General features: G+C 38.3%; 1 protein-coding gene across 4 annotated transcripts in view; it reads left to right on the forward strand.

Moving 5' to 3' along the window:
- Positions 1–13,419, forward strand: part of UPF2 (UPF2 regulator of nonsense mediated mRNA decay) — a 141,311-nt gene that overhangs the window by 45,898 nt on the left and 81,994 nt on the right. For 2 of the 4 annotated variants that reach the window (XM_066279355.1, XM_066279351.1), the window contains exons 6-8: positions 774–926; positions 2,695–2,798; positions 6,355–6,440. In XM_066279355.1, the coding sequence (XP_066135452.1) occupies positions 774–926; positions 2,695–2,798; positions 6,355–6,440 (343 nt within the window). The remainder of the gene's footprint in view (positions 1–773; positions 927–2,694; positions 2,799–6,354; positions 6,441–13,419) is intronic. The other 2 variants (XM_066279354.1, XM_066279352.1) reach the window with 1 other exon arrangement.

The following is a 13,419-nucleotide window of genomic DNA, read 5'->3' on the forward strand; positions in this document are numbered from 1 at the left end:
CATTCGAGCCATGGCTGCAAGAGAGGATGAGAGAGGGGGAGGGAGAAGCAGGTGATTACTTCTACTGTGTGTGTTCACCAGGAATCGAACCGAGGACTTCTACATGCTGGGCTGACGCTCTTACCTCTGAGCCAACCACCAGGTCCCTCTTCCTTTTTTAATCCTTCTTATTTACTTACTTTTTTTTTTTTTTAACAATTCTTGGCCATTTTTTTTTTGTTTTGTTGCATTTTTTTTTATTCTAACCCCTGAAACCTAAATGATAAGGATGTTTTCCTAGTTGGTCTCTATATATTCTATTTTATCCTGTCTTTCAAGTTTTATTTTTTATATTGTTGGCAAGTTAAATTTTCATGTCACATCACATTTAAATGTTTTTTCATGACCCAGCAAAGGTCATACTGTGTAAAAGAAAGTCTGAACTTATTTAGGAGTTTGAGTCTACTTCATCTAATCAACTTTATTTCCTGCTCATATTTACCACAAAGCCTTATACCATGTATGTCTCCATTTATTCAAAACTCTGTCCGTCTATCCGTCCATCCATTTATTCCTTCAGTGAACAGTTGGCGTACAGAATCAAAGTTATGGTCCTTTTTCTCAGCATAATTATTTTATACAATCTGAATATATATAATTTGTATTTAAATGTTGCCAGGTATATATGTAGATTCTAAGACAAATGGTGCATATTTTGAGAATTCTTACCTATTTTTTGAAGCAGGATTTCAATATGACTTTTAATTCAGAGACACTGATTCTTTGTCTTTAAGCAGAGGCAAAAGAATCTAAGGATAATAAGGAGGTATCAAATCCTGATGATTTGGAACTTGAGTTGGAGAACCTAGAAATTAATGATGACACCTTGGAATTAGAGGGTACAGATGAAGCTGAAGATCTTACAAAGAAACTTCTTGATGAGCAAGGTAAATAGTATTTTGCTGAAAATTTAAATTTTTAATTACCTTTTTTACCCAAAGCTGTAGCCTGAGAATATGGGTCTTTTACTCAATGCCTGTTTTCTTTTCGTTTCTAAGCCATCTCTTCTTTGGACTTTGATTTAGAACAGAAACATTGCATGTTCCATATTATGTGACTATAAGCTTTAGTAATCATCTAAATTCTAAATATCTTAATAGGTATTTTTCATACTTCCCTACTTCCTAGCATTCTAAATCTATTTTAATTCTATGAAATAATCTTTACAGTCTTAATATAAATGTATTTGAGAGTTACTCTAAAATGGTTGAGAGCTAAGAAGTACGTAGTATATCAGTTCATCTGTGATAATTTTATCTTTTTTTTTTTAGTGAAAGAAAGAAACAGGAAGGGAGAGACATGAGAAGCAACAACTCATAGTTGCATCACTTAGTTGTTCATTGATTGCATCTCATACATTCCTTGACCAGGGGGTTCCAGCCAAACCAATGACCCCTTGCTCAAGCTAGTGACCTTGGACTCAGGCTAGCAACCTTGGGATCATGTTGATGATTCCTTGCTCAAGCCAGCAACCCTTGCACTCAAGCCTGATAAGCCCACGCTCAAGCTGGTGACCTCAGGGCTTCAAACCTGGGTCCTTAGCGTCCCAGGTTGACTATTTACTGTGCCACCACCTGGTTAGGCTAATTTTATCTGTCTTTATAATTGAGTAGTTTTGTATTTAAAAATAAAAAGTACTTTTACTTTTATTAGTTAGGATTCTTTATTTAGAAGGAGATCTGTCAGTATTACTTTTCTTGCTGTTGGCTTCATTGTTGGCTGCTGCATATTTGTCTTTCTCCAGGGTCATGAGGGAGGGTGGGTATGGTTGGTGGCTGCCCTATGCTTAAATCATACCGGCTAGTGACATCAAAGGACAGATTCTACTGTCTGTCATGGAAGGACTTAGCTGGTCCTGTTATTCTTACTTGCGACCCAGGGGAATGGTGGTGTACTGTAATCTCACAGCACCCTTTCCATCAGAATCCATGGATTTCCTTCAAAAGGCAGCAGTGAGCATGCTGTTAATCGAAGACTTGTGGGAAGGGATGCTTGGCAGATAAAAGTAACAAATTTACTATAAAACTATAATTTATGATTAAGATTTTGTGTCTAATACAAAAGTTTCCTGTTTTATTGTTGATATCTGAAAAGCTATAGTGACCTGGGGTTGTGATTCTAGAGATACCAACACTTTCTAGGGCACTATCTCAAATAATGCTTCATTTTTTCCATGGGTAAGAAAAGTGCTTTAGATAATGTATTATCCCCAATAACTAATAATTGCCGGGGTTTTTTTTGTGGGTTTTTTTGTATTTTTCTGAAGTTGGAAATGGGGAGGCAGTCAGACAGACTCCCGCATGTGCCCGACCGGGATCCACCCGGCATGCCCACCAGGGGGCGATGCTCTGCCCATCTGAAGCGTCGCTCTGCTGCAACCAGAGCCATTCTAGCACCTGAGGCAGAGGCCACAGAGCCATCCTCAGCGCCCGGGCCATCTTTGCTCCAGTGGAGCCTTGACTGCGGGAGGAGAAGAGAGAGACAGAGAGGAAGGAGAGGGGAGGGGTGGAGAAGTAGATGGGCGCTTCTCCTGTGTGCCCTGACTCGGAATCGAACCTGGGACTCCTGCACGCAGGCTGACGCTCTACCACTGAGCCAACCGGCCAGGGCTCGGTTTTTATTGTTATATTGTTTATATGTTTTTTTTTAACCTAGAACAAGAGGATGAAGAAGCCAGCACTGGATCTCATCTCAAGCTGATAGTAGATGCTTTCCTCCAGCAATTGCCCAACTGTGTCAACCGAGATCTGATAGACAAGGTGATTGTCTTGATATAACTTTACTCAAGCTCTTAAACCCTATAGGATAGTTCTCATTAGTAATGTCTGTTGTTTTGGACTATTTTAGCCATAGAATGAACCATTTCTTCAAATGGGATCTCATATTGGTATAAAAAATAAACATAAAATTTGAGCCAACCTGTAGATGTTTAGTTTGGGAATGGAACTGTCTTGAATCCTGTTTGCTTGACATCTCTTCACATAGGGACCCTAGAGTTTGGAAAATAGACCAGAAATTTTTAAAAAGTATGCTCTGTACATTACAGCTGTCTTCCAAGGCACTTTTAGGGGGCCTGTTCAAAACTCTTGTCATACTATTATGAAGGTTTTTCTTTTCTATTTTTACTGTTCTATGACATTTATAAAAGTGGTGATGGGTAAAACTGCTGACATTTTTGTACAAGTCCGGATGCAGTGGCAGCAAACTGTACTAGTAGCCCTTGTTGTTTTTGCTGCTGTGCATTTGAAATTAAAAAAATGCCACTTTCACTTAAGAATCTCCTTGATGAATTCATACAAATTAGTGCTTTTATTTCATTTCAACCTTTGAGTACATGTCCTTTTAATCTGACGAAATGAGAAGGAAATGTAAAGTACTTTTGCTGTCTCAAAGCTGTCTGGAGAAAAACCAGTTGTGTTTGAGTTGTGATCTGGAATAGTTTTTTTCATAGAATACCATTTTTACTTGAAAGAACTGATGGACAAACTGGGTGTTTAGCTGACCTTTTTGTGACATGAACAAGGTGAACCTTACACTTAAAGAAAAACAACTGAAAGTATTTATTACTAGTAAACAAATATGAGTTTTCAGCAAAAATTAGAATTTTGGGAAAACTTAAGTCCACCACCATAAGCTTGATAGCTTCCCAGTTCTTTTCTGAGGAGATATTACTCCTGAGACTTTTTTGATGGGATTGGTGGTGATATTAAATAATATGATTTTTAAATATTATGTATGTGTTTGGAAGATATGCATAGCTCAATAAGCCATTGTTCTAAGTGACCAATACACAATGTTAACAAAATCTTGCTTGCTTGTTAATGACTTACTCCCCAAAGTGCAAGATAGATTTTCTTTTTTTCTTTTTTTTAGGTGAGAGGAGGGAAGATAGTGAGGTAGACTCTCACATGTACCCTTACCAGGATCCACCTGGCAACCCCATCTTGGGCCAATACTTGAGTATTTTTAGTGCCTCAGGCTGATGCGCTTGAATAGAGCTATCCTCAGCACCTGGGACCATGCCCAAACCAATCAAGCCACTGGCTGCAGGAGGGGAAGAGGTAGTGAAGGAGAAGAGGGAGGTGGGGAGAAGCAGATGGTCGCTTCCCTTATGTGCCCTGACCGGGGTTTGAACCCAGGACATCCATACACCAGGCCGATGCTCTATCCACTGAGCCATTGGCCAGGGTTTAGATTTTAATCTAATAACATGAAAAGTTGATTGATAAAATTTCCAATTTCATATTTCTCCTAACTGTTAAGAAACTACCACTTGTCAAGTTTTTGGTGTAGTATCAAAAAGTATTATAAATCCTGAAAAGGTTATTAAAATACACCTCTTTTCCCCAGTTATATGTATGTATAATGTTGAGTTTTCTTCATATACTTCATCTAAAACAACTCATCACATAGATTGCATGGATAATAGATGTGAGAATCCAGCTATCTTCTAAAAGAGTGCAAGTCTTCTGTCACTGATATTTTTTATTTTGAAAAAAGAGTTATTTCTAAAATATATTAACAACTAATAGGTTTATTGGTATTTTTAAGTGAATTAGTATGTTTAAAGTTTCTCAGTTTTAATTTTTAATACATTAAATGCTAATAAATGTAAGCCACATAAATTTTCTTTTAGGTCTTCAGTAAATTTTTTTATGAGAGAGAGAGAGAGAGAGAGGGACAGACAGACAGGAAGGGAGAGATGAGAAGCATCAATTTTTCATTGTAGCTCCTTTGTTGTTCATTGATTGCTTTTTCATATATACCTTGATGGGGTGGGGACTACAGCAGAGTGAATGACCCCTTTCTCAAGCCAGTGAGCTTGGGCTCAAGCCAGTGACCTTGGGGTTCAAGCCAGTGACCGTGGGGTCATGTCTATAATCCCATGCTCAAACCAGTGACCCCATGCTCGAGCCAGTGACCCTGCACTCAAGCTGGCGACCTCGGGGTTTTGAACCTGGGTCCTTCATGTCCCAGTTCGATTTTCTGTCCACCACTTAGTCAGGCCAGGTTTTCAATAATTTTTAAGGGCATATAAGTCTTTTGGGACCCAAGCTTGAAAATTGTTGCTCTAGGCCAGCTGCTCTTAAGCTATATTTTTGTCAAAGTGTAATATAATTTCTTTTTACTTTTATTTTCCTATAATGCTTTAAGGGTCCCCTGTAGAGAACTATAGGAGTTAGTTTATTTTTTGACTTTTTGCTTATGTAGCTCTTCTTAAAATAATTTAGGTATATTTCAGTAACTATTTAATCAAAAAGGCTTGAAACTCCAAATCACCTTACTTGCAGTGATTAGATAGATCAATGTATAGTTTTCAAAAACTTTGTAATTACAAATTTATTTCAGTTTTTTTTCATGTTTATTTTTTATTGGTTTTAAAGAGAAGAAGGGAGAGCATCGAGAGAGATAGGAACATCAGTTTGTTCCTGTATGTCCCCTGACCGGGGATCGAACCTGCAGCCTCTGTGCTTTGGGATGATGCTCTAACCAATCATGCTATCTGGCCAGAGCAGACTTATTTCAATTTAAGAAGTAGTCTTGTGTTTTTTTTCTTTTATAGAGTATAGCAGAAACCACCTCTGAAACAATTGCTTTTATTTTTCTAAGTTTGGGATGGATTGAATTTTTCCCCTATTAAATTTTCATATATTTATTAGATACAAAAAGAAGATGAAAGAGAGGTACCTAGATACTCCTGCTGTACTCTTACACCCTATCTTAATTTAATTTAATTTATTTTTTTTTAATTTTTCTTAAGTGAGAAGTGGGGAGGCAGAGAGACAGACTCCCGCATGCACCCGACTGGGATCCACCCGGGTCAAGGCACTTACTCTTACATGTTCCTAGGAATAATCTGTGCCTCTCTTCTCTTTCCTACTTCATCTTTATTTCTTTTTTATTATTCTTATTAGCATAAGTCATTTTCTTGGATTCTGTAACTGTTCTTGCTACTTATTCTATCAGAAAACTTTCCTGATAATAACATTGATTTGTTTAACTTTAATGAAGTTATAGCGTAAAAATTATTTGTGAAACATTGCATGATCTTCAATTTACTGAAAGTTCTATTTCTACTATTTGGTTGCATTTTAAAAGTTTATGAAACATGTATTTTGAGATATAAAAGGATAGAAGAGTTTAAGCTCTGTGATCTTTAGTTTGGGATATGCTTACCGTAGTAGTGTTTTAAAACCATTTTAAATCTTTAGGAGATAGTGGAAATCTATTGTAGCATCCAGGGTTTCTGCTTTCAGTAGCTTAAAAAAAGTTGTTTGTTTTTTTTAAAGAAAAAGTTTGCTTTTTCTCCTATAGGCAGCAATGGATTTTTGCATGAACATGAACACAAAAGCAAATAGGAAGAAGTTGGTACGGGCACTCTTTATAGTTCCCAGACAAAGGTAGGTATTTTTTTTTTAAAGAGTAATTTGTTAGTGTTTTTACTTTGTAGTCATGATTATAAACTCAAAGTTTTTATTTAATTGCTTTTAAAATATTCCTTGTCAACGGAGACTATTAGCATTATTTTGTAGAGCTTGCTTCTCATTGATTTTTGTTCTTATTTTATTAGTGCTAAGTGAAAATATTTCTTCTGATGTTTTCCCATTGTTTTGAAAGAAATATAACTTAAGAATAATGACAATCATTGCTAGAAGCAATTGGTTTATATTTGTGCCACTGAGGAGAAAAAAATAATAAAGAGTATATAAGTTTTTTGGAGAGTTTTTATTTTGTGTAAAGATCAGATTGATAGAGTATGTCTAATTCTTGCAGTTGTATTTAAATGAACAATTTCAAGTAATTTTTTAATTATAGTTTAGAATTGGAAGTCACATTAGTGATTGTGTTGCTGGAAATTCAAGAAGTATATTGAATTGAGAGAATTCTAATGCTCTGAATTACACTGAATTAAATGCCCTATTTCAGCTGCATATTTCTGGACCATTTGTGGATTATTCACTTTAAGAACCTGGAGAAGAAACATTTTTTCTTATTTATGTTTGTTAACTATTGTGATGATTACATACAACATAGCTAAGATAGATACTTTCCCCAAAAGATAAGGTTTGTAAGGGATTTCACTAATGGGTTTTTTTTGTTGTTTTTTTATTTACAGAGACAGAGAGAGTCAGAGTGAGGGATAGACAGAGACAGACAGGAACAGAGAGATGAGAAGCATCAATCATTAGTTTTTCGTTGCATATTGCAACACCTTAGTTGTTCATTGATTGCTTTCTCATATGTGCCTTGACCGCGGGCCTTCAGCAGACCGAGTAACCCCTTGCTTGAGCTAGCAATCGTTGGTCCAAGCTGGTTAGCTTTTGCTCAAACCAGATGAGTTGCGCTCAAGCTGGCGACCTCGGGGTCTCGAACCTGGGTCCTCAGCATCCCAGTCCGACGCTCTATCCACTGCGCCACCACCTGGTCAGGCTCACTAATGGTTTTTTAAGCAAGATTTTAATTTGGTCCATTTATTGTTACGGGCCCATGATCTCTTAATGGTAAGATTTCTCAGTGAAACCAAATTAATACTTTTCTTTTTTTCGTTCATACTGGTTTTTATCTCTTCTCAGCATCATTAATAGCATTTTTCATTTAGTGGGGCAAGACAGATGGAACGTGCTAATATTATGAGTAGATAATTAAGAATTATCTAGTTGAGAAAGTAAATAGATGAATATTTTTATTATAAAATTATATATTGGTTCTGGCTGGTTGGCTTAGCAGCTAGAGCTTCGGCCTGGCATGCAGATGTGTCCTGGGTTCGATCCCCGATCAGGGCACACACGAGAAGCGACCATCTGCTTCTCTTCCTCTCCCTCTCCCCTTCCCTCTCTCTCCCTCTCGCCCTCCCTCCCCCTCTCTTCCCTTCTGTTTCACCTTCTCTCTCCCCCTTCTCTCTCTCTTCTCTCACAGCCAGCTGTTGCTTGATTGGTTCAAGCATTGGCCTTGCGTGCTGAGGATAGCTTGGTTGGTCCCTGCATTGGCCTCAGGTGCTGAGGATAGCTCAGTTGATTTTGGCCCCAGATGAGGATTGCCTGGTGGATCCCAGTTGGGGCACATGATGCAGACTGTCTCTATCTCCTTTCCTCTCACTTAAAAAAATATTATATATTGCATTTCATCAACTGGAAGGTGCTATTAGTTATGAGTTGTGCCATTATTTTATGTTCAACTAAGAAAAAAATATTGCCAAATTTAAGACTTTGATTGTGAGACACATTGCACTTTCATATACTATATATTTGTAAATGGGGAAAAGTATACACTTTGAATTGATGAGAACTCATATTTTTTTCCTTATTATCTTGGACCAATTTTTTTTCAAGTGATGCCTTTCTTTACCTTATACAAGAGAATGTTTACTTTCATATTTTTTTCAACTGTTTATTTGAATGAAGAAACATGTACAGTATAACAATCATATGGAACTATAAAGAATAAACCAAAGTTAGCAAAAATAAAAGGTTTTATTAATAAAAGAAATCATAAGTTTAAGTAGTTTACTATAAGAGCATCTTGTCTCTGTATCCTCGTTTCATCCCACTCTACCACTGCTGCTCCCCCTCCAACAAAAAAGTTCTTAAAAACTATGCACTATTTTATTTGGTTTTATGTCAGTTGTAGCTTTTATAATTAAATTTATCTGCTTTATCTCAACAGATGTCTACAAATTAGAAGTAGTTGGAGTTTGCTAGAAGCCGTAGACTTGAAAGTAGTAGGAAATGACAATTTATAATTTAAGAAGAGAGAAAAAAAAAAAGATACAAGGACTTAAAATGAATGCATGGCATTCTGGATCATGAGGAAGAGACCACATGATCTCATATATTAAAAACATACATATAATTATTTAGGTTTCTTATAATCAGCTTGAGTAATCAGAAAAGATTAAATTATGATCTTTCCTTTTTTTAAATTAAGTTCTAAAATTTTTTCATTCATTGACTAATTCATTAAGGCAATGATTTTCTACTGGAGTGCCACAAGAAGTTTTAAAACATGCAATACCTGATTGTTTAGTCAAAGGCACTGCTCTTTTTTCCCTTAGATTGTCAAATAAAAATATGGTAACAGCCAACTCAATAGCTGTCCGGTGTGCATGAATCAAAGTTATACCTGATTTTTGTCCGATCGGCAAAAAAAATATATATATTTTTTGGTATGCCGCAGAATTTATTAGCTTATGTGTTCTATGAGATGAAAAAGGCTGAGTTATTGTTGTCTACTTTGATTAGTGTTGGGAGATATACTGGTGAACAAGACAGGTTTGGCTCTTTCATGCAGATTACAATTTGGGTATGAAAACAAAAAAGTCTTTAAGTGTAATTATCAAGAATAATCACAATGTGCTTTCAAGCACATACCAAGTAGAACTGATTGATTTATTCTTGGGAGAGGAAAGACTGCCTGGACAAGGGGTTTTTAATCAGAGTTCTGAGAAAAGAATTAGCTGGGATAGGTGAGGAAAGAGAATTCTGAGAGAGCATTTCTGATAGAGGCAACAGTATGAGTTAGAGATACGGCATCAAACTACTGCTAAAACCTCTTGGGCCTGACCCAAGAGGCCACAGTGGATAAAGCATCGACCTGGAATGCTGAGGTCGCTGGTTTGAAACCCCGGGCTTGCCTGGTCAAGGCACATATGGAAGTTGATGCTTCCTGCTCCTCCCACCACCCCTCCCCTCCCCAAAATGAATAAATAAACAAATAAAAAATTTTAAAAAACCTCTTGGTATTCTTGGACAGTGACCTCCAGAATAAGTTGGGAACAGGCCCTGTTTACTTCTTTTTTTTTTTTTTTTGTATTTTTCTGAAGCTGGAAATGGAGAGAGACAGTCAGACAGACTCCCGCATGCGCCCAACCAGGATCCACCCGGCACGCCCACCAGGGGCGAAGCTCTGCCCACCAGGGGGCGATGCTCTGCCCCTCCGGGGCGTCGCTCTGCGACGACAGAGCCACTCTAGCGCCTGGGGCAGAGGCCAAGGAGCCATCCCCAGCGCCCGGGCCATCTTTGCTCCAATGGAGCCTCAGCTGCGAGAGGGGAAAAGAGAGACAGAGAGGAAGGAGGGGGGGGTGGAGAAGTAAATGGGTGCCTCTCCTATGTGCCCTGGCCGGGAATCAAACCCTGGTCCCCCGCATGCCAGGCCGACGCTCTACCGCTGAGCCAACAGGCCAGGGCCCCTGTTTACTTCTTTATCTCAGCGTTTGGTACAATGCCTGACAGCTAGATGATAAAACTATGTGAATGGTGTTTAATGCCCCTTTCAACTTCTTCAGTCTTAATTCTAGCCACTGCCCCTCTTGCAGAAATCCTGATCTCTTATGATTTCTTGACTACCTTTTTCTCTCTCTACTTCTAAGCCTCTGTTTTTTACTCTGTCTGTGGAATATCTTTTAGTATTTCTCTGAAAATCTCTGGTTTGGCTTTAAGTCTTAGTATCAAAGCTATATTCACTGAGTAATCATCCTTATTTCCCTTATGTAGATATAGGTGTCCTTTTATAGCATTTTGAACATGTCTTCATATGAAGAATTAGACACATTATATCACAATATTGATTTGCAGCCTGTATCCCCACTAAGCTATATAAACTATAAGCTATTTGAAAGAGAGGACTTGCTGTTGTACTTCTCCAACACCAAGTGTAGTGTTTGGTATATATTTAAGTGCTTGAAAATATTTGATGAGATAATGTTGGTAATACGCAAATTTAAAATTGTATTTTGAAAAATAATACATTCACAGGGTTTAAAACCCAATAGTATAAAACATTTCATGTTGAAAAGTATCCTTTTTGTCCTGGTCTCCCCATCAACCCAGTTCCTATTCCTCCCAAAAGGAAACTACTGTCTTGATGCTGTGTATCCTTTCAAAGATTTTTTTTTTACATCTAGTATAAGAAAATGCAATTACAGATCCTTAATATTTCCTGATTTTTACAAAAAGGCAACTTATTATACCTATTCTGAACTTGATCATTTTCACTTAAAAGTATATTTTGGAGATGTTTTCATATCAATGCATAAAGATTTCCCTGTTCTTTTAAATATGCATTCTTTTTATGAATTTAACCATTTTGGACATTCCAGTCTTTACCAGTAAAAAAGGTTTGTATTTGTACTTCTCTTTTTTTTCTATTTCTGATTATGTTAATGAATGGCTTATTCATTTTAGGGTTTTTTGTTTTTTTTTTCTGAAGCTGGAAACGGGGAGAGACAGTCAGACTCCCGCATGCGCTTGACCAGGATCCACCCGGCACGGCCACCAGGGGGCGATGCTCTGCCCACCAGGGAGCCATGCTCTGCCCACCAGGGAGCCATGCTCTGCCCCTCCGGGGTGTCGCTCTGCTGCGACCAGAGCCACTCTAGCGCCTAGGGCACAGGCCAAGGAGCCATCCCTAGCGCCCGGGCCATCTTTGCTCCAATGGAGCCTCGCTGTGGGAGGGGAAGAGAGAGTCAGAGAGGAAGGAGAGGGGGAGGGATGGAGAAGCAGATGGGCGCTTCTCCTGTGTGCCCTGGCCGGGAATCGAACCCGGGACTTCTACACGCCAGGCTGACGCTCTACCACTGAGCCAACCGGCCAGGGCTAGTTTTTTTTTTTAACTGAAGAAAGGGCGGGAAGAAGGGAGAGAACAGCTGAAAAAGACAGCTTCTGGATTTATTATTTATGTATTTTACTGTTTTACTATTTTCTTACTCATTAGTTTTGGCTTTTATCTTTAATTTCTTCTTTTTTAGTTTTATTCATTTTGTTCCTATTTTTTTTTAAATGAGAGGAGGGGAGATACAGAGACTCCTGTATGCACCCCAATTGGGATCCACACGGCAACCCCATCTAGGGTCGATACGTGAATCAACCAAGCTGTCCTTAGCACTTGGGGCCAAAGCTCGGACCCGCTGAACTATCCTCAGTGCCTGGGATCAATGCTAGAACCAGTCAGCCACTGGCTGCAAGAGGGGAAAGGAGAGAGGATGGGGAGAGGCAGAGGAAGAGAAGCAGATAGTTGCTTCTCATATGTGCCGTGACCGGGGATCAAACCCAAATGTCTGCACGCCGGGCTAAAGCTCTACCACTGAGCAAACTGGCCAGGGCCTGTTTTATTGTTTTTTGACATTTAATATATTGTTGTCCTCTGATACTAAGATTAAATTTTCTGCTTTCTTTTTATTTTTCTTTATTTTGGTGTACTTTTGCCCTTCTTTATATTCAGTTTTTTAGAATTACTTTATTTTGGTTGAGTCTCTTGTAAATGATTGAATTTTACATTGAGATCCATTCTGAAAATGTTTCTTCTTAGGCTATTTACATTTTTGCTAAGAGATAAGAATTGGTTTGCATTCTGTTATTTGTCTTTTCAGTTTAATTTTTTAAGTCTTACGTGTTCTGTTTGTATTGTCTTACTTAGGTACATACGTGGGTATATGTGTTTTCTGATTTTAGGATGGTTTTTATATTTGTTTTAATGGTTTTCATGATTATAAGTTTGCTTAGTGATCATTTAGATAGTCTCATTGTTTTCTACCATGAGCAATAATAAAATAGCCTGTGTTCCCTCCCCGTTTTTCTTCTCACTTTCTCTCCTCACCCATCTGATATTAATCAATAATGTTGTCATTCTTAATATTTTTTTTACTCTTAAATATGCTTATACTTGTATTATTTGTCAACTTTGAGTGATATTTAACCTCACAGCATCACAAGTACGTACAGTGGACTTAGTGACTATTCATCTTCTCCATTCTCCTACTCTTTTATTTCTAGTTGGTAACATATCCTGATAGGGAGCATAACATACACATTCTAATAGGTCACTCTAATCCCCTCCTTTGTTTTTATCTTAGTTCTACAGTTTAAAATATTTTATGTTCCTTGCCAGTCCTCTTTCTCTGGTTTGGTTTACCCAGTTATCTGTTACTTTGCTGACATTCACCTTCTAATAATTTTCTCAAGAAGAATTCTTGGGAAAAATATCCCTTGAGCCTGACCAGGTGGTGGCGCAGTGGATAGAGAGTCGGACTTGGATGCGGAGGACCTAGGATCGAAACTCCAAGGTCGCTGGCTTGAGCACGCAGGCTTATCTGGCTTGAGCATGGGCTCACTAGCTTGAGCACGGGATGACCCATGGTCGCTAACTTGAGCCCAAAGTTCGCTGGCATGAGCAAGGGGTCACTTGCTCTGCTGTAGACCCCCCACCCCCCAGTCAAGGCACATATGAGAAAGCAATCAATGAACAACTGAGGAGCTGCAACTACGAATTGACGCTTCTCGTCTCTCTCCCTTCCTGTCGCTGTCTGTCCCTATCTGTTCCTCTGTCTCTCTGTCTCTGTCAACAAAAAAAATTCCTTGAGTTTTTTTATGTTCAGAATATGTATCT

Source organism: Saccopteryx bilineata, chromosome 5 (assembly GCF_036850765.1).
Source record: "Saccopteryx bilineata isolate mSacBil1 chromosome 5, mSacBil1_pri_phased_curated, whole genome shotgun sequence".
NCBI classification, from domain to species: domain Eukaryota; kingdom Metazoa; phylum Chordata; class Mammalia; order Chiroptera; family Emballonuridae; genus Saccopteryx; species Saccopteryx bilineata.